General features: G+C 40.6%; 1 protein-coding gene across 2 annotated transcripts in view; it reads left to right on the top strand.

The window, feature by feature from the left end:
• smc4 (structural maintenance of chromosomes 4) overlaps window positions 1–20044 on the top strand; it is an 81048-nt gene that overhangs the window by 10324 nt on the left and 50680 nt on the right. For both annotated transcript variants that reach the window (XM_072255423.1, XM_072255424.1), the window contains exons 6-9: window positions 5665–5829; window positions 7885–8012; window positions 8270–8410; window positions 16912–17062. In XM_072255423.1, the coding sequence (XP_072111524.1) occupies window positions 5665–5829; window positions 7885–8012; window positions 8270–8410; window positions 16912–17062 (585 nt within the window). The remainder of the gene's footprint in view (window positions 1–5664; window positions 5830–7884; window positions 8013–8269; window positions 8411–16911; window positions 17063–20044) is intronic.

The raw sequence follows: 20044 nt of genomic DNA, 5'->3' as shown, positions 1-20044 counted from the left end.
TTGATGTGAATCCAAATCACTTCTCAGGCAAGAGTTAATGTTTCATTACCAACCTCTCATAACACTTCATCACTGTGGATGTAAGTGTTACTGGACAATAGTTATCAAGGCAGGTTGCCATGTCCTTTTTCTTAAGAACTTGTATAATGGAAGCCTGCTTGAAGCAGATGGGTACCTCAGACCACTGAACTGGGGTGTTGAAGATCTCAGTGAACACTCAAGCCAGTTGATACACACAGATCTTTAGTACTCAACTGTATACTCCATCTGGGCCAGATGTTTTCCATAGGTTCATCTTCCTGTAGGACGCTCATAAGTCAGCCTCAAACTGAAATCATAGGATCATTGGGGCTGTGGGAGTCCGTGATAGATCCTCTATGTTTTGACAGTCAAAAAGTGAGCATAGGAGGTATTGAGCTCATCTGGAAGCAAAGCCCTGTTGACAACTCTGTCACTTGATTTCACTTTGTAAGAGGTGATAGCATTCAAGCCCTGCCACTGCTGTCGAGCATCCTTCATCGATTCAAGTTTAGTACAGAATTGCCACGCTTCATCAGTGAGGTGGCTTTCTGGAGATCATACCTGGACTTCTTGTATCTATCTTGGTTGTTAGACATGAATGTTTCTGATATGGGCCTCAGCAGATTGTAGATCTCATAGTTCATCTGGGGCTTCTGGTTGGGGAATGATAGGAGAATGTGATGTCCAAGTGGAATTTGCACAGAGGTTGAGCTGAAGTCACTGGAGCAGTTGGTTAGTACCTGTACTTGCTGCACTACTGTGCTCCTCTGGATGCCTTAAAGTAGTTGATGTAATTTGCCTGTGAAGGAGAAGCCTGCAACTTTGTTGGAAACAAGCATTTGCAGTATGGACACTCGAGCTATGCACAGTATTTGTGTCCAGTGTAGTTGAAGAGCAAGGATTTGATTGTGGCAAATAAAATAGTTTGGCAGGCTGGATGTGGAGTGTGTTCCTCTTGTGGGGGAATTCCAAAAGTAGAGGCCTTTGTCTAAGAATAAAGGGTAAGGAACACATAATACAAAATGTTTACCTGAGTGTTTTGAGACTTGAAACTCTCAAAGGGCATTGGAAGCAAAGTCTTCAAATATTTTTAAGACAGGTAGTTTCTTGCTGAACATGAAGTTGAAGCTTAGTTTGGGGTTGGTGAAAATGTGGAGTTGAAGTTGGAGTCAAGCTGGCCACTATCTTGGACAGAACAGGTTTGAGGGACAAGTGGCCAATTAAAGCTACTAATTCACATATTGGTAAAATTTGAAACTTAATTGAAATGGAGGGTGATAGAGTTGTGAAGAGGTATAGATTTACACAGTGACACAGCCACAATAGATGGATTGAACCTGTCTTGGCTGTGAACCAGATTTTTGCACTTTCTCCCTGTGATTATGGTTATTCCCAAACCCTCTCCTTGATCAAGAAAAGTAACTAAACTATGACTAAAATTTGAGTTAAATTTGACCCAGTCTGCTACCCTGCTCTTCAAAACTTTTATGGTATTAGCTATAAGAGGAAACTCATTTGGATGTCACTGTTCTCCTTTTATCAAGGGGAAAATTGCCTCTAGGTTTTGTATTCAGCAGCTACTCAGTGGATAGAATTAGAAAGGATGTGATTTCAACATTCTTAATCACTGATAATGTTGCTTCTATGTTGATCTTAAAGGGTAGGAATTGAATCAAAACTTTGTGTGTCTTCATTTAGATTAAAATGTGGGGGTGAAGGTTTTATTAATTGGGTATATTCATGTTAAGTTTGAAACCACAATAAGGTAGGTTTATGTTATCCTGCTATTTGTGATATCTGTGGGGGCAAAGGGAAACTTAGCAAATCTAGTTTATCTGTGATTATAGTCAGTTTGTTTTTCCTTTTAAAAGATCAAGACAAACAAAACAATCATAAATATAATGGTTTAAAGAGTAAATATCATGCTATCATTGCGTACCTTTGCCGAAATGGTCACAATATTGGAGGAGCGGTTGTAGGTTGAGCACTTATTTGAAGATGTATTGCTTTATGAAGATGGATGAGCTTGATGAAAGAAATGGTGGGAAAGGTATGTAGGTTTCCTATAGAGTTGATAGACTTGATAATAAGCACCTCTTTGGAGGTCTAAAGGAATTTTCATTCGGTAATCGTTCAGAGCATTGGCAGATGAACAGTTTTCTATGTTGATCAGTACTTGGATAAATGGCTTGCCAATTTCAATCAGTACTCTGGCTCTGAAGAAAGGCTGCTTATCTAAGAATACATCATTCCATCTGGTGCTGGATTGGCTGGCAGGCAGATTAGCTGGTGTGGAGGTCACTGAATCTGAATGTTTGCCTTGGAAGAGGCTTGGCATATTGTGCATTAGTATCCCAGGCACTGAGGAGAGAAAGCAAGTTTGAACCATCTGATTTCAATTTATCTGCACTTTTGGTTGTACTTCAGAAGTCAATTCTCATTATAAACTCTTAAATTAAGATACAAGTTTTTAATGCTGAGTAGAAACTTTTGACACTGCATTCACTAATAGTATCTGATTTGAATTTTTTTTCTATCAGTTTCTACTATTACCTGTAATATACTTGTAGTTCAACAGCAAACTCTTTTTGAGAAAGAATTACCCCCTTGGGACATTTTTTAATGCAGTTTTCTATGCAGGTCCAGGTATGGTAGAAGCCTGGGCATAATTTGTTTTGCAGACCTGCAGCATGTTTTGTTTTCTGACATTATGTTTCTCCTTACAAATCTGCCATATTCTTTTTGAGTTTTTTAATGTCAAAAACTTTCAGAGAGCTACCTTTTAATGTTATAGCTGAACTGAATTCAACCACTAAACACATTGATGAGGGAAGAGCGGTAGATGTAGTGTCTGTGGATTTCAGCAAGGCATTTGATAAGGTACCCCATGCAAGGCTTATTGAGAAAGTAAGGAGGCATGGGATCCAAGAGAACCTTGCTTTGTGGATCCAGAACTGGCTTGCCCTTAGAAGGCAAAGAGTGGTTGTAGACGGGTCATATTTTGCATGGAGGGCGGTCACCAGTGGAGTGCCTCAGGGCTCTGTTCTGGGACCCTTGCTCTTCATGGTGTTTATAAATGACCTGGATGAGGAAGTGGAGGGATGGGTTAGTAAATTTGCTGATGACATAAAGGTTGGAGGTGTTGTGGATAGTGTGGAGGGCTCTCAGAGATTACAGCAAGACATTGATAGGATGCAAAACTGGGCTGAGAAGTGGTAGGTGGAGTTTAACCCAGGGTGAAGTAGTTCATTTTGGTAGGTCAAATATGATGGCAGAATATAGTATTAATGGTAAGACTCTTGGCACTGTGGAGGATCAGAGGGATCTTGGGGTCCGAGTCCATAGGACACTCAAAGCAGCTGCGCAGATTGACTCTGTGGTTAAGAAGGCGTATGGTGTATTGGCCTTCGTCAATCGTGGAGTTGAATTTAGGAGCCAAGGGGTAATGTTGCAGCTATATAGGACCCTGGTCAGACCCCACTTGGAGTACTGTGCTCAGTTCTGGTCGCCTCACTAAAGGAAGTATGTGGAAGACATAGAAGCAAAGGAGATTTACAAGGATGTTGCCTAGATTGGGGGGGGCATGCCTTATCAGAATAGGTTGAGTGAACTTGGCTTTTTCTCCTTGGAGCAACGGAGGATGAGAGGTGACCTGATAGAGGTGTATAAGATGATGAGAGGCATTGATCGTGTGGATAGTCAGAGGCTTTTTCCCAGGGCTGAAATGGTTGCCACAGAAGGACACAGGTTTAAGCTGCTGGGGAGTAGGTACAGAGGAAGTGTCAGGGGTAAGTTTTTCACTCAGAGTGGTGAGTGTGTGGAATGGGCTGCCGGCAACGGTGGTGGAGGTGGATACAATAGGGTCTTTTAAGAGACTTTTAGATAGGTACATGGAGCTTAGAAAAATAGAGGGCTATAGGTAAGTCTAGTAATTTCTAAGGTAGGGACATGTTCGGCACAACCCTGTCGTCCGAAGGGCTTGTATTGTGCTGTAGGTTTTCTATGTTTCTAACCACAGTTAGGCTATGTTGAGACCTGTAAGGATTTGAATGTGACTATCTTGCAGAGCAATATTATAAAGGACATATGAGGATTACAACTTCATTTCTTGTGCCCATTATTACATTAATGGGGTCTGAAACATGCTTGGTAATTAGACTGGTTTTCAACCCATTCCCCAGCTCTGATTGTTTCTTTGCTCTCTGGCTATTTTAAGTTACCAATGAAATTTTCAGTTTTATGTTGATGGTTCTAAAAATTTGACTTTTTTCCTGCTGGATTATTTGTTGTCTGATGTGATTAACAGGACCTTTTATTTACATTTAAGTTGGTACCATTGATATTTCTAAGCAGGCCTGGGTTTACATAACTAACAATGCCTTGCCTTTCATAGTCTCTCAATTGACAGTTTTATCCCATGTATTCTTGTATTTTGGTGCTATTACGGGTATTCTTGCAAACAACTTGGGAGTCCAGTGCACATATTATACATGTAGGTGCTTTTTGTTAAAATGGCAATTGCAGGATCAGTGATCTGCAAGATGGCTGGAAGATAACTAAAACAAATACAGGTATGCAGACTTTAATGTTGGGTGTACACTACATTTGGCAAAAGGAGTTCATTTGAGATTTTGGACACGGTTTTGCTCTATATGTAATAGTGTTATAGATAGGATATTGCATGTTTCGAAAACCTTCATGTCTTAATTTATTATATATTAGCCAGCATCTTTTTGCATTCTATCAAAGGTTGTTATTTACAGAAAGATCACAGAGTTCCCTTTGTTCAGACAGAAGAGTATTTTGTCTGCCATTCTATATGACCATTTGTATTTTTCCAATTAATTGCAGGCATAGTGACATTTTGTGTAAAACTACTGAATTCATTATTATATGTTGCTTGACAAAATTTAGGGAAATTTATGAGTGCAGTAACTGACAGGTTTTTATTTTATGATTTACCCAAATTGTAATGTGTGAAGAATAATAAAATAAAGACTTGCTGCCTCCTATCCTATACTACTTGGATAAATATTTAGGATTTGTTTGGGTTCGTTGATGTCAGTTTATGTCAAAGATTCGAAATCTTTTCTGCACTGAAATTGACGCTCACTACCCAAAATCAACTTGTGCAGTCCAGGATTGATCACTTGAGAATGGAGAAAACCTCAATAAAAGATGAGCGTAAACTATCTATCATACCAGTTTTACATCTGAGTAGTAAGTTAAGAATTATTCCTTCACTTTTGTATGGTTTTGACATGCAAGCAATTATAATAAATGATTTTAATAAATGACCTGTGGAGATTAATTCACTTTTAAGGTTTAGTAATTCCATTCAAAAGAAATTGAGGTGAAACCATGCTTTAAATCTTGAAATCGATTGATATTTTCAATTATTTTTTGTGCCATATCTTTCAGCCAATCATTTACGTGATTGTATCATTTTATGGTCAGATCATGTTTTGCACTTAAACTAATGTTTTAAATGAGGTCTGAATCTTAATAAATGCAAATTAATTTTTAATTGGTTTCTTCAGTGTTCATTGAAAAGTAGCAGTGGGCTTCAGTTAAACTTTAATACTAAATGTTTTGGAAAGACAAAACTAAAGAATACTTTGCTTTTTTTTTTTGTTTTGGTAGGGTGAAGTGGAACAAATTGCTATGATGAAGCCAAAAGGTCAAAACGAGCATGATGAGGGTATGTTAGAATATCTGGAAGATATAATTGGATCAGGGCGACTCAAAGAGCCAATTCAGATCCTCTGTCGCAGAGTTGAAATTTTAAATGAACAGAGAGGGGAAAAGGTGAATTTCAAATTACTTGAGAAAATAAATGTGACGTTTTAAAATGTAAAATAAGCTGTTGATAATATTGCTACTAGTACCACGCATCAAAGTTGCTGGTGAACGCAGCAGACCAGGCAGCATCTCTAGGAAGAGGTACAGTCGACGTTACCGCCTATGCCCCACCTCCCCCTCGTACCCCATCCGTTATTTATTTTTATACACGCATTCTTTCTCTCACTCTCCTTTTTCTCCCTCTGTCCCTCTGACTATACCCCTTGCCCATCCTCTGGGTTCCCCCCCTCCCCCCTTGTCTTTCTCCCTGGACCTCCTGTCCCATGATCCTCTCATATCCCCTTTGCCAATCACCTGTCCAGCTCTTGGCTCCATCCCTCCCTCTCCTGTCTTCTCCTATCATTTTGAATCTCCCCCTCCCTCTCCCACTTTCAAATCTCTTACTAGCTCTTCCTTCAGTTAGTCCTGACGAAGGGTCTCGGCCTGAAACGTCGACTGTACCTCTTCCTAGAGATGCTGCCTGGCCTGCTGCGTTCACCAGCAACTTTGATGTGTGTTGCTTGAATTTCCAGCATCTGCAGAATTCCTGTTGTTTGCTACTAGTACGCTGGTTTTTTCCTGGAAGTTTAAGCACTGGCAATTTTTTGGGATTGGGTAATTCATTAAAATAAATATTTTGCTTTAGTGTTATGTGCAGCATTTTACCTAACGATGCACATGATTTAATTGTTGTAAATCATGGTTGCATTCATGAAATGTCACCGTTTGTGTGTCATGAAAAGCATGAAACTTGGATGGTTGATTTGTCCAAAGAAGTGGAGGTGCTTTCTGCAATGTATGTTAGTGACAAAGCTAGTTTGATATCTTCAATGCTTGGGGCTCATCCCACAATAGCACTTTGGGTTGTATACCATAAATCTTATTCTGTGGAAGGCAATATAGTGTCTCAGTGAGGTAGGTTGTGTATTGAGAACACCATGTCATCCAGTGAATTGGAGTTGGGGCAGAATGTATAATTTGCAGTAAGTCCATTCAAGACCAGGGCTGAAGATTTCTTTAGTACTTTGAGACAGGACTTGGTAGGCGAGGGTGCCTTAAGAAATGTTTCCTATGAGACAAGTTTTGAGATTCTCGGAGTAACATTGTTGGGGTTCCTTGGGCAGCATGGCAGTGTCAGGTTTTGGCACATTGCTGAAAATTATTCAATTGCAAATTTGTAATTACTGACACATACGTTCACAGTTGTGATGGTATCTGTAGAGGGATGTTGTTGCTTTCACAAGGGATACTGGAATAATCGGAGGAGATATAAGGGCTGGTAATATTCAGGAAGCATAGTCTTTGAGCTGGATGCTGCAAGGAGTAACCTTGAGAACCATTAGTTGATATTTATGTAAGAAATGGACAGTCTGTGGCAAAGTATAAAATGCAGAATCAAATTCTAAGCCCACTCTACCTAATCCTGTGGGCTGAAGGCAGTGCATAGGTCATTTTCACTTTGGGTAGAATTTAGATAGGTTGTATTTCCCAAGAGCTGGAATGTTGCTCTTGCAGATTAACCTTATTTTCAACTTGACTGTACCACTTTTTGGGGATGAATTTCTGGACCAGAGCAAAGGGAATGGGGGTGTGAAATGTCTGTGTAAAATGCATTTTGACTATTGCTTTTTGGTGATGTGATGGGTAAATTAGCCAGTTACAAACGAGATGCTAGAAATCTTGACCAACGCACAAAATGCTGAAGGAACTTGGCAAGTCAGGCAGCATATTTGAAGAGGAATACAGTTGACATTTCAGGCCAAGACCCTTCATAAGGTCCAGTTTCACTTCATTACCCAATTGTCGCCATGCTGCGTAGGTATAGCTATGTAAGAGAGCCTTGCTTAGAAATGATTTTTCTTTTCCAATGGATGTTTTACATGGAATTACTTGAATTTACATGGAAGTGAATTGGTTCAGAGATCGAATTTACTTAACTTTCCATGTATTTGTAGTTTTCCTTGTTATAATTGAATCTTTTGCATAAAATGCAATTTGACCATGTTAAACTTCTTGCATTAGCTTAATAGAGTCAAGATGGTGGAAAAAGAAAAAGATGCCTTGGAAGGAGAGAAAAATCATGCGCTTGAGTTTCTTGCATTGGAAAATGAAATTGTGAAGAAGAAGAATTGTGTTTTGCAGTATTATATGTATGTCCTTTAATGACTTCTATCATAATTTGCTGTCCTCCAATCTATTTTAACAATGAATTTTCAAATACTAGATTGCTTTTCCTGTTAATTCCTATTGTACTGATAGTGATGCAAGTACATATGTTAGTAACTAGCCATCTTTATTATTTCTTATTAAAATTGTTCGGTGCTACTTGATATTCGTGTTTGATCCTCAATCTTGACTTTAGTTTTTGATATTTTACTCTCCTCGTCCACCTCTAAACTCTCATCAGCCATGACGTGCAAAGAAGGATTGCTGATATGAAGGTACAAAAGCAAAATATTCATGATGAGACTAAGGGTACACGTGATAAAAGCGCCACACTTGCAGAAGATATAAAGGTCAAAAATAATGCTTTGAAACAACTTGAAAAGTAAGTCATGAACATATTCTAAGAGTTGCTGTCTTGATTTCATTTGTGGATATTTTGTGTAGAACATTTATTAACATACACTGCAACCTAATATGATTCAAGTGCAGTCCACGACTTTGACCTTGTTACCACAACTGAAGTTTGGTTCCAAATTATTACAGGACTTTTGATTTGTTAGATTTGGTTTTTATTTCAATATTCAGCTGAATTAAAAACAAAAGTAAAATGGTATAATGTCAACCGAAAACATTTTTTGCAAGGATGACTTAAGGTTTGCCTTTTCCTGATCTACCTTACCAAATCTGTATTTAGTAGAACAAAGCAATATTGATCTAACTTCTGTTTTCATTAACAGAGCATTTCATTGGGTAAAAAAAAAGCTATCATAATGGTCAGTAAGGGGGTGGACGAAAAATAAATCTTGGGACTCCTGATGTGAATGTGTTCTGACACCTCTTAATTTGTGTGTTACTCAGAAGGATACAGAAGCTTTCTGAAAAATTCAAAACTGACAGTAGCTAAAAGCAGCAAAAACTACTAATTCAGCAGTTGCTAAACACTATTCAATTGTTTTGTACAAAGAGTTCACTAACGAAAGAGCTGGGAGATTTGGTCATTGTTTCACTCAGAACACACTGGAGGAACTCAGCAGGTCGGGCAGCATCCGTGGAAATGATCAGTCAACGATTCGGGTTGGAACCCTTCATCAGGACTGAAGAGGGAAGCGGCAGAGGCCCTATAAAGAAGGTGGGAGGGAGGGTGGGAAGGAGAAGGCTGGTAGGTTCCAGGTGAAAAGCCAGTAAGGGGAAAGATAAAGGGGTGAGGCAGAGGAAGCAGGGAGGTGATAGGCAGGAAAGATGAAGGAGGAATAGGGGAAAACACGATGGGTAGTAGGAGGAGGCGGAACCATAAGGAAGGTAGTAGGCAGCTGGAGAAGGGGGCAGGGTGAAATAGGGATAGGGGAAGGGAGGGGGAGGGAAATACCGGAAGTTGGAGAATTCTATGTTCATACCAAGGGGCTGGAGACTACCTGGAGGGTATATGAGGTGTTGCTGCTCCAACCTGAGTTTAGCCTCATCATGACAGTAGAGGAGAGGAGGTCATGTATTAACATTGAATTCTCCAACTTCCGGTAATTCCCTTCTCCTATCCCTATTTCACTCTGCCCCCTCCCCCAGCTGCCTACTACCTCCCTCATGGTTCCGCCTCTCCTACTACCCACTGTGCTTTCCCCTATTCCTTCTTCACCTTTCCTGCCTATCACTTCCCTGCTTCCCCTCCCCCACCCCTTTATCTTTCCCCTTACTGGTTTCTCACCTGGAACCTACCAGCCTTCTCCTTCCCACCTTCTTTATAGGGCCTCTGCCCCGTCCCTCTTCAGTCCTGATGAAGGGTTCTGGCCGGAAACGTTGACTGATCATTTCCATGGATGCTGCCCGACCTGCTGAGTTCCTCCAGTGTGTTGTGAGTGTTACTTTGACCCCAGCATCTGCAGAGTATTTTGTGTTTTGGTCATTGTTCAGAGCAGAAAGAGCCTGGTTTTTGAATATTGGGGGAATTGAGGCAAATGTGGTTAGTTCAGGAAAATAAAGCTGAGCTGGAAAATTTGCCACATGTCTTGTTGAATGATGGATTAGATTCAAAAGTGGCAACTCTTAGGATAGCAGACTGATGCGGCTAGTAGATCTGCATCCTCAGCCCCAGCCGTCCTAATCTCTGCTACAGTCTCTGGCATTTCCACGTTCCCCAGTTGGTACACCATTGGCCACTGTTAATTACCCCTAATGCCTAAAAGAATCTATGGAGAATTTACAGAAAAATAGAGAAAATTGGTTATTGGAAAATAAATGAAGGAATGAGCTCTGTGAGACATTTGTAAACATTTGTAGAAGTGGTCCACAGCAGGGATGATTGATAAGTTTGTGGCCTAAGGTAGAAGGAGATGAGTTATTAACTTCAAACTTTCTGCATTATCACTCAAAGAGTTGAACTGCACGTGCATGTAACGAGAGCGCCTTGGGCCTCCAGGCAGTCCACAGCAGGGATGATTGATAAGTTCGTGGCCTTGGGTAGAAGGAGATGGGTTATACAGCTCTTGTTACATGCACGTGCAGTTCAACTCTGTTACTATCTCACCTTAGGCCACAGACTTATTAATCACCCCTGCTGTGGACCACTTTCTGGAGGTCCAAGACGCCAACTTCTATAGAGAAGGGATCCGTATGCTCCACGATCACTGGACTAAGTGTGTACATGTAGGAGGGGACTATGTTGAAAAATAAATGTGCTAGGTTTTCTAAAATTGACTCCTTCTACCTTAGGCCACAGACTTATCAATCACCCCTCGTATAATCCCTAAGGGTTATAGTATCCTTAATTCTTGTGGCTTTAAATGTGACAGTGCCATCATCTTCTAATTCGCTAATGAACTCTAGAGTAATCTTGCATGGAACCATTTATGCTTATCCAATCGGAGCTAAAAAATTTGTCTTTCTCCAAAATCATCCCAAGAACATTGTGACAAATCCTAGTCCCTATTCTTTGTCCGGGATTGTCTATTTTGCATTCCAGTACTTGCCAGTTCCCTTTTGAATGCTTGGATGAGTGAATCTGTTTCAACTATTCCTCTGGTTGTGCATGCTAAATTCTTAACATTTGCTGCTTTCATTTTTTTTTTAAAGTTGTCCTTGCCATTTGATGAATTTCCCAGTCACCATTTACCATTTTTCTTTCTCTATTCAGTCTGAAGGCAATGATTTCAAATACTAAGAACATGATTTTAAATATTTAAGGATATACATTGTAGGAGCCTAATTGAGCCATGGAATGTGCTCTGCCATTCAATTGTGGCTGTTTTCTCTCTCTCTCTCTCTCCCTCTCTCAATCACATTCTCCTGCTTTCTTAACCTTTGATGCCCTTAATAATCAAGACCCTATCAACCTCTATTTAAATATACCGAATGTCTTGGCCTCCACAACTGTCTGTGGCAATGAATTTCACCTATTCACCACCATCTGACTAAAGAAATTCTTCCTTATTTCAGTTCTAATGTGACATCCTTCAGAGACTGTACCCCTGGTCCTAGACACTTCCACCAATTACATCCTCTCCATGTTCGCTCTATCTTGGCCTTTCACTATTATTTGATACTTTTCAGTGATTTCCTGTCTCCTCCGCCCCCCCCCCCCTCCCTGCCGGTGGCAGGCTTGTGCAGAAATTACAGGGACCCTCGGAAGTATTTAAAATGTCCTTAGCCACAGGTGAAGTACTGGAGGACTGAGGGTTAGCTAAAGTTCCTTTCTTCAAGAAAGGCTCCAAGAATAAGCTTGGAAATTATTGGCTGGTGAGAGTGGTGTTGATAATAAGTAAATTATTGGAAGGGATTTTGAGGGGCTGGATCTATAAGACAGCATCTAAATGGGTGTAATCAACTTTGAGTGTGTTAGGTTGTGTAACCAATCTTAAGAGTTTTTGAGGAGGCAAGTTGATGAAGGTAAGGCAGTGGATATTGTTTAGATGGCCTTTGACAGGGTTAATAAGGTTCATTTGCTTGCCATTTGAGAGGAGATAGTAAATTGGATTAGACATTGGCTTTGCAGAAGAAGCCAGAGAATGGTTGTAGATGGTAGCCTCACTGACTAGAGGCCTGTGACTAGTGCTGTGCTGCGGGGATTGTTTTTTGTCATCTATAACAATGATCTGGATGATAATGTGGCAGACTAGGTCAAATTTGCTGATGACAATAAGATTGGGAGTGTGACACTCACAACACGCTGGAGGAACTCAGCAGGTCGGGCAGCATCCATGGAAAAGATCGGTTGACGTTTCGGGCCGGAACCAGATTGGGAGTGACAGCGAGGAAGACTAGTAAAACTTGCAGTGGGTTTCAGCCCAGCTGGAAAAATGGGCTGAAAAATGGCAAATGGAATTTAATGCAGACAAGTGTGAGGGTGTTGTATTTTGGGAGGACTAACCCAGGGAAGATATTACACGATGAGAGGTAGGTCACTAAGGAGTGCGGCAGAACAGAGGGATATGGGAGTATGGATCCATAATTCCATAAATGTGGCATCACAGATTGATACTGTCATAAAGAAAGCTTTTGGCTCATTGGCTTTCATAAATCAATGTTTTGAGTGCAGGAGTTGGCATGTTATATTAAAATTGTATAAGACCATAAGAGACACATGGGAGCAGAATTGGGCAATTCAGCCCATTGAGCCTGCTCCACCATTTCATCATAGCTAATCCATTTTCCCTCCCAACTCCATTTTCCTGCCTCCTCCACGTAACTTTTCACACCCTGACGAATCAAGAACCTATCTACCTCTACCTTAAATACTCCCAATGACCTGGCTTCCACGGCTGCCTGTGGTAATTAATTCCATATTCATTACCCTCTGGCTAAAGAAGCTTCACCTCATCTCTTTTTTTATAATTCAAATTTTTATTATTATTTATTCTTATTTTACAAAGCAGTACAGCATATTATAGAGCAGGTACAGTACAGCATATTTACACAGCCATCCCATGACAGGAAAACAAATAAAACTTAGAGACAGAAAGAATTTCTAATTTAAGTTTAAATTAACATACAACCAAAATTGATCCCACGTCTTGCACTTTTCCCTCACTGTTAATTCTTCCCAACATGTGGTCATATGATGAAATCTTAATCATTTCCTCAGTCCATTCCTTCACAGTGGGACTTCTGGGTTTTTTTTCCAATTTTGCAATATAATTCTTGCAACTGCGATGAGACCCACCTTTAAAATAGTAAATTTGTCAATGTTTACATTAGGTATCATTGCCCTATCACCGAAGAGACAAAGCCATGAGCACAAGGGCAGTGTGGAACCCGACCAATTCCCCAACAATTCAAGAACTTTACATCAAAATGGAAGAACCATGGAACACTCCCAAATCATGTGAAAATATGTGCCCACCTCGTTTTTACATTTCCAGCCTAAATTATTATCAACAGTCCCCATTTTGTAGAGTCTAGTTGGTGTCTAATAATATCTGTGTACTATCTTACACTGAATAAATTTCCTTCTCGCTTCCCTAATATGTCTACCCACATTTGATAAAATATTTGACCACTCATTATCTTCAATATCGCTTCCTAGATCCTTCTGCCATACTGCTTTGAGATTGTTACGTGATTCACCCACAGAGTGCTTGGACATTTTATAAAACACTGATGCTTTATGAACTTCCTGTGGTAATGTAAAGTATTCAGTTAGAGTTGCTTTGTGGGTCACCGTTCTTAAATATGCTACTAATGCAATGTCTTATTTGTAAATGCTTCCAAAAATTCCCTTTATCTACAAAGTTATATTTCCTCTGCAAATTCACATATGACATAAAAATCCCATTCTCATAGAGATCATCTACTGTACTTACACCTTTAATCTTCCATTCTTTCCAGTACACCATTCTTTTCCCAATGCATCTCAGGGTTATTCCAGAGCGAGGAGTATAACTGGTTTAAATGTGACATTCTACAGGCTTTATGAATTGTGCTCCACACACTCCTTGAGTGAAATAGTATAGGATTTAGATTAGTCTTGTTTTCCACATGTTGTGAGAGGATGTTAAGGGGAGAATGTGGTGCAGCCAGGCTCCATTCTATAATTACCCAACCTAAATCAACATCGGCCCTGTCCCAATGTTTAGCTAACTTGGTTATTTCAAAGGATAATTTATATACCCTGATGTCTGGTAGACTGAGCCCACCCATGTCCCTAGATATACACATCTTACTCATTTTAATTCTGGGCTTCTTATCCCATAGAAAATCTGCTTCACCTCATCTCTGTTCTAAAGTGATGTCCTTCCATTCTGAGGCTGTGCCCTCTGGTCCTAGACTCCCCAGTTATAGGAAACATTCTATATCCATTCTATCTAGGCCTTTCAACAAATCTCTCTCCTCCTCCCCCCCCCCCCCCATTCTTCTAAATTCCATCGAGTACAGGCTATACAATAACCCTTTCATTACTGGAATCATTGTCATGAACTTCATCTCCTAATATCGGCACATCCTTCCTTAGATAAGGGGGCCAAAACTGCTCACAATATTCCAAATGAGCCCTCACCAGTGTCCTATAGTGTCAGCATTTTTTTTCCCTTGTTGTTATATTCTAGCACTCAAAATGAATGCTAACATTGCATGTGCCTTCCTCACCACCGACTCAATGTGCAAGTTAACATTCAGAGAATTCTGCACGAGGACTCCCAGGTCCCTTTGCATCTCTGATTTTTGTCTTTTCTCCCCGTTTAGAAAATAGTCCACACTATTATTTCTGCCACCAAGTGCATGGGCATATACTTGCTGACATTGTATTCCATTTGTCACTTTGCCCATTCTCCTGCTTTGTCTCAAGCCCTTCTGCAGCCTCCCTGATTCCTCATATCTCTCTGCCTGTCCACCTATCTTTGTATCATCTACCAACTTGACCACAAAGCCATCAGTTCTGTCATCCAAGTCATGACATGTAAAAAGAAGCAGTCCCAACACCCTGCCCTGTGAATGCCACTGGTTACTGGTAGCCAACCAAAAAAATACTTCCTTTATTCCAATTCTGCCTCCAGCCAATCCTCTGTCCATGACCGTATCTTTGCTGTAGTACCATAGGCACTTATCTTGTTAAGCAGCCTCATGTAATCCTTTGTCCAAGACCTTCTTAAAATCCAAGTATACCACTTCCACTGATTCTCCTTTGTCTATGCTGCTTGTTATTTCTTCAAAGAATTCCAATAGGTTTGTCAGGCAAGATTTTCCAATAAGGAAACTGAGCTGAATTTTGTTTGTTTTATCATCTGCTTCCAAGTATCCTGAGACCTCCTTAACAATTGACTCTAACATCTTCCCAACCACTGATATCCGGCTAACTGGCTTATAATTTTCATTCTTCTGCCTACCTGCCCTTCTTAAAGAGTAGAGTGAGATTAGCAATTTTCCAGTCTTCTGGGACTTTGCCAAAATCTATTGACCCTTGAAAGATCATTATTAATGCCTCCACAATCTCTTCAGCTTCCTCTTTCAGAATCTTTGGGGTGCAGTCTATCTGGTCCTGGTGCCTTATCTACTTTCAGAGCTTACAGCTTGCCAAGCACCTCTGCCTAGTAATAGCAACTGCACTCAACTCTGCCCCCGACACTCTGGAACATCCAGCATACTGCCGGTGTCTTCCACAAAATACATGCTTAGTTCATCCGCACTTCCTTGTCCCCCATTACTCCCTTTCCAATATCTAGTGTTCTCCCCCCCCCCCCAATCTTTTACACGGTATATATCTGAAAAAAATTGGTATCCTCTTTTGATATTATTGGCTAGCTTCCCTTCATATTTCATCTTTTCTGTGCTCCCCCAATACTAGTACCAATATCCCACAAATTCACCACATCTCCTACACCCATCTTTGAGCCACACATTTAGCTCACTGATCTTGTGAACCATCTGCCATATGGCATGTTGGTCAAGCAGCAATCCACAATTATTAGCTTTTTGGTTCTGCATTTTAATTTAGTCCCTAGCAGCTGAAATTTCTTCAGCAGAACCTATTTCCTTATTTCTATGTTGTTGGTATCCACATGGACCCTGAAAACTGGACCTTTCACCTCCACTGCAAATTCCTTTGCAGGTCAGATGAGGTGTCCAAACCTCGGCATCAGGCAGACAGCACAGCCTTCAGGTCCCTGTTTCTTTGCAACAGAGAATATTGTCTATTCTTCTGACTATACGATTCCCAAATACAACTACATTTCATTTTCCCTCTTGAATGTCTCCCTGGACCAAACTGCCATGGTACAGTTGCTCATCCTTCCTACAGCCTCCACTCTTATTCTCACAGGGCCAACAAGCTCAGGGGCTGGGGCTCCTCCAGCACTAACTCTTGAATCCCTCAACCTGCCTCACTTGCAGTCACATCTGAAGTAGTATATCTAATGAGTGAAACTGTCTCCCAAAACAGTGTCCAGGTAATAGTGTTTCTGGTGTATTTGCTGTAGATGTGGTCATGAAGAACCGCAATGGGGCCCACTAGTTTCCAGGTCATGCAGCTATAGCTCGTCAGCTGACTTTTGCATTTGTTCTTTATTTAATTAGTTATAATTTGGTATCTTTTTAGTCAACTACAAAAAAAGCAGTCATACCTGTTCCTATCTGATGCTCACCGATGCCTCTTTGCTGAAGCCTCTCAAGTTATCTGTTTAATTGTTTTTCTTGATTTCAAAATTTAAATTCCATACAAACCAAAGAATGTCTTTGTTTAATTACTTATAGAGGCTCGTAACTACTCATAGCCTGGTTGGGTCATCAACCCTTAAAGATCAAGGGGTATGAATCTCTGTTCTAGCTTCATATTGCTGTCCTCCATCCTAGAAAAATACAGATGCCATCTAGTAAAATCAAAAGAATTGTGACACTTTGGGCTCGAAGTTTTAAAATGTTAAGTTACTGTCATCTGGGGTATATTTATTTATTATTACTTTATAGGAAAATGGGTGAAATTACCAAGTTCATTGACGAAAAAAAGGGGAAGTTTGCAGAGTTTGATTTGCAAGACGTTAAAGTCCGTGAAAAGTTGAAACATTCAAAAAGTAAAGAGAGGAAACTGCAGAAACAACTACAGAAAGATAATGAAAAGGTAAAGTATGCTCATTTAAATGTGCATTTTTACCTATTACCTGGCCTTTATCAATCTCATCTATGGGCAAATTCATCTGCATGTGACATCGGTGCAGCTATGGATGTCATCGTCATAGAACACACCCGGCACATGGACAGACCATTTGTCCCATCTAGTTTGTACCAAACAATTAATCAGCCTAGTCCCATCGACCTGCACCCAGACCATAGTCCTCCGTACCTCTTTCATCCGTGTATCTATCCAAATTTCTCTTAAGTGTTCAAGTTGACCCCATGTCTACCACTTAGACTGGCTACTCGTTCCACACTCACCACCCTCTGAGGGAAGGGGCTTCCTTAAATATTTTGCCTTTTACCCTTAATCTGTGACTCCTAGTTGTAGTCTCACCCAACCACAGTGGTAAAAAAGCCTGCTTGTGTTAACCCTATCTATATCACTCATAATTTTGTATATCTCTGATAAATCTCCCCTCATTCTTCTACGTTCCAAGGAATAATGTCCTAACCTATTCAATCTTTCCTCAGGTCCTCCAGTCCCAGGAACATCCTTGTAAATTTTCTCTGTACTCTTCCAGTTTATTAGCATCTTTCTTGTAGGTAGATGACCAAAACTGCACACAATACCCCAAATTCGGTCTCACCAGCATCTTATGCAATTTCAACATTACATCCCAATTCCTGCACTCAGTACGTTGATTTATCAAGGCTAAAATGCCAAAACTTTTCTCTACAATCCTTATCTACCTGTGATGCCACTCTCAATGAGTTATAGGCCTGTATTCCCCGATCCCTTTTTTCTACAGGACTCTTTGGTGCCCCACAGTTCACTATGGTCCTTACAAACTGCAATACCTTGTACTTGTTTGCATTAGGTTCCATCTGCCAATTTTCAGCCCAATTATCTAGCTGGTCCAGGTTCCACTGCAAGCTGTGATGGTCTTTCTCACTGTCCACTATGCCCCCAATCTTGGTGTCATCTACAAAACTGCTGATCCAGTTAACCACATTATCATCCAGTTCATTAATATAGATGATAAGCAATAATGGACCCAGTACTGATCCCTGCAGCACTCCACCGGTCACAGGCCTGCAGTCAGAGAGACAACCATCTATTACCACGCTGGCTTATCCCATAAAGCCAGTGTAATCCAGTTTACTACCTCATCTTGAATGCTGAGAGACTGAACCTTCTTGACCAACCTCCCATGCGTGACTTCGTCAAATGCCTTCGTGAAGTCCATGTAGACAACATCCACTGCCTTGCCTTCATCAGCTTTCCCGTTAACTTCCTCAAAAAAAAACTCCATAAGATTGGTTAGACACAACTTGCCATGCACAAAGCCATGTTGACCATCTCTAATCAGTCCATGTCTGTCCGAATACTTGTATATCTGGTCCCTTAGAATACCTTCCAATAACTTTCCCACTACTGATGTCAGGCTCACTGGACTATAATTTCTGAGTTTAATCTTGGAGCCTTTCTTAAACAATGAAGTAGTATTAACTATCCTCATCCTCTAGCATATCACGTGGTTTTAAATATCTCTGAGAGGGCCCTTGAGATTTCTGCATTAGCCTTCCACAGGGGCCAAGGGAGCACCTTGTCAGGCCCTAGGGATTTATCTGCCCTAATTCGCCTCAAGACAACCAACACCACCACCTCTGTAATCTGTATTGGGTCCATGTCCTCAGTGCTGCATTTCGTCACAACTATAGAATCTCAATTCATCTCACAAGTAAATACCGATGCAGAAAATCCTTTTAAGGTCTCCCTCGTCTTTTTTTGGCCCCACAGTTATATTACCACTCTGGAATATTGATATTCAGAAGATCAATTTTGTCCCTTGCTATTCTTTTGCTCTTAATGTGTCTGTAGAAGCTTTTAGGATTCTCCTTCACCTTGTCTGCTAGAGCAGCCTCATGTCTTTTTTTAGCCGTCCTGATTTCTTAAGTACTTATTCTCTTGCATTTCTTATGCTTCTCAAGTACCTGCCTATACCTGTTATGCACTGCCTTTATTTTCTTATCCAGGGAGAGCCTCAATATTTATTGAAAACTAAGGTTCCATAAACCTATTATGTTTTCCTTTTATTCTGAAAGGGACATGCAAGCTCTATACTTCCAAAATTTCACTTTTGAAGGCCTGACACTTACCATACTTGTCAGATCTTTTCTGATATCAGCAAAGTTGGCCTTTCACAAATATGGAATCTCAAGCTGAGGACCAGACCTATGCCTCTTCACAATTACCTTGAAATTTATTATCACTAGATGCAAAGTTTTCCCCGACACAAACTTCTGTAACCTTCCCTAACAGGAGCTCTAGTATCACACTCTCTTGAGTTGGGACTTCTGTGTACTGATGAAAGAAACTTTACTGAACCCATTTGACAAACTCATTCCTATCCAATCCTTTTAAAGTATGGGAGTACCAGTCAATATGTGGAAAGTCACCTATTATCACAACCTTTTTTTTTTTTTTTTGAAACAGTCTGCAATCTCTACATATTTGTTCCTGTAAGTCTTGTGGACTGTTGGGTGGTATAATATAGCTCCATTAACATGGTCACACCTACCTTGTTTCTCATTTCTGTCCATAAAGTGGCACTAGACAAGCTTTCCAGTCTGTCCAGACTGGTAATGCCGCCCCTGCCCACTGGAATATTGAGCTGCCAGTTATGCCCCTCCCGCAACCAAGTCTCGCTAATGGCTACAAGGACATAATTCCATGTGCTGGTCCATGCCCTAAACTTATCCACCTTTCCTTCAATACTTCTTGCATTGAAATACGTGCAGCTCAGGGCATTAGTCACACTATGCTCAACCTCTTGATTCCTGACTTTGTGATCTTAATATCTACCTCCACAACCTCTCCACTATCTATTCTGGCAGCCTGGTTCCCAACCTCCTGTAACTCTAGTTTAAACCCCTGCCTCCCTGTGCAGCACTAGCAAACCTCCTTGTGCTGATATTAGTCTAC

The sequence above is a fragment of the Mobula birostris genome, chromosome 4 (genome assembly GCF_030028105.1).
Source record: "Mobula birostris isolate sMobBir1 chromosome 4, sMobBir1.hap1, whole genome shotgun sequence".
Lineage (NCBI taxonomy): Eukaryota > Metazoa > Chordata > Chondrichthyes > Myliobatiformes > Myliobatidae > Mobula > Mobula birostris.
Note: the sequence above shows the minus strand (reverse complement) of the source record. Positions and strands in the feature narration are given on the sequence as shown.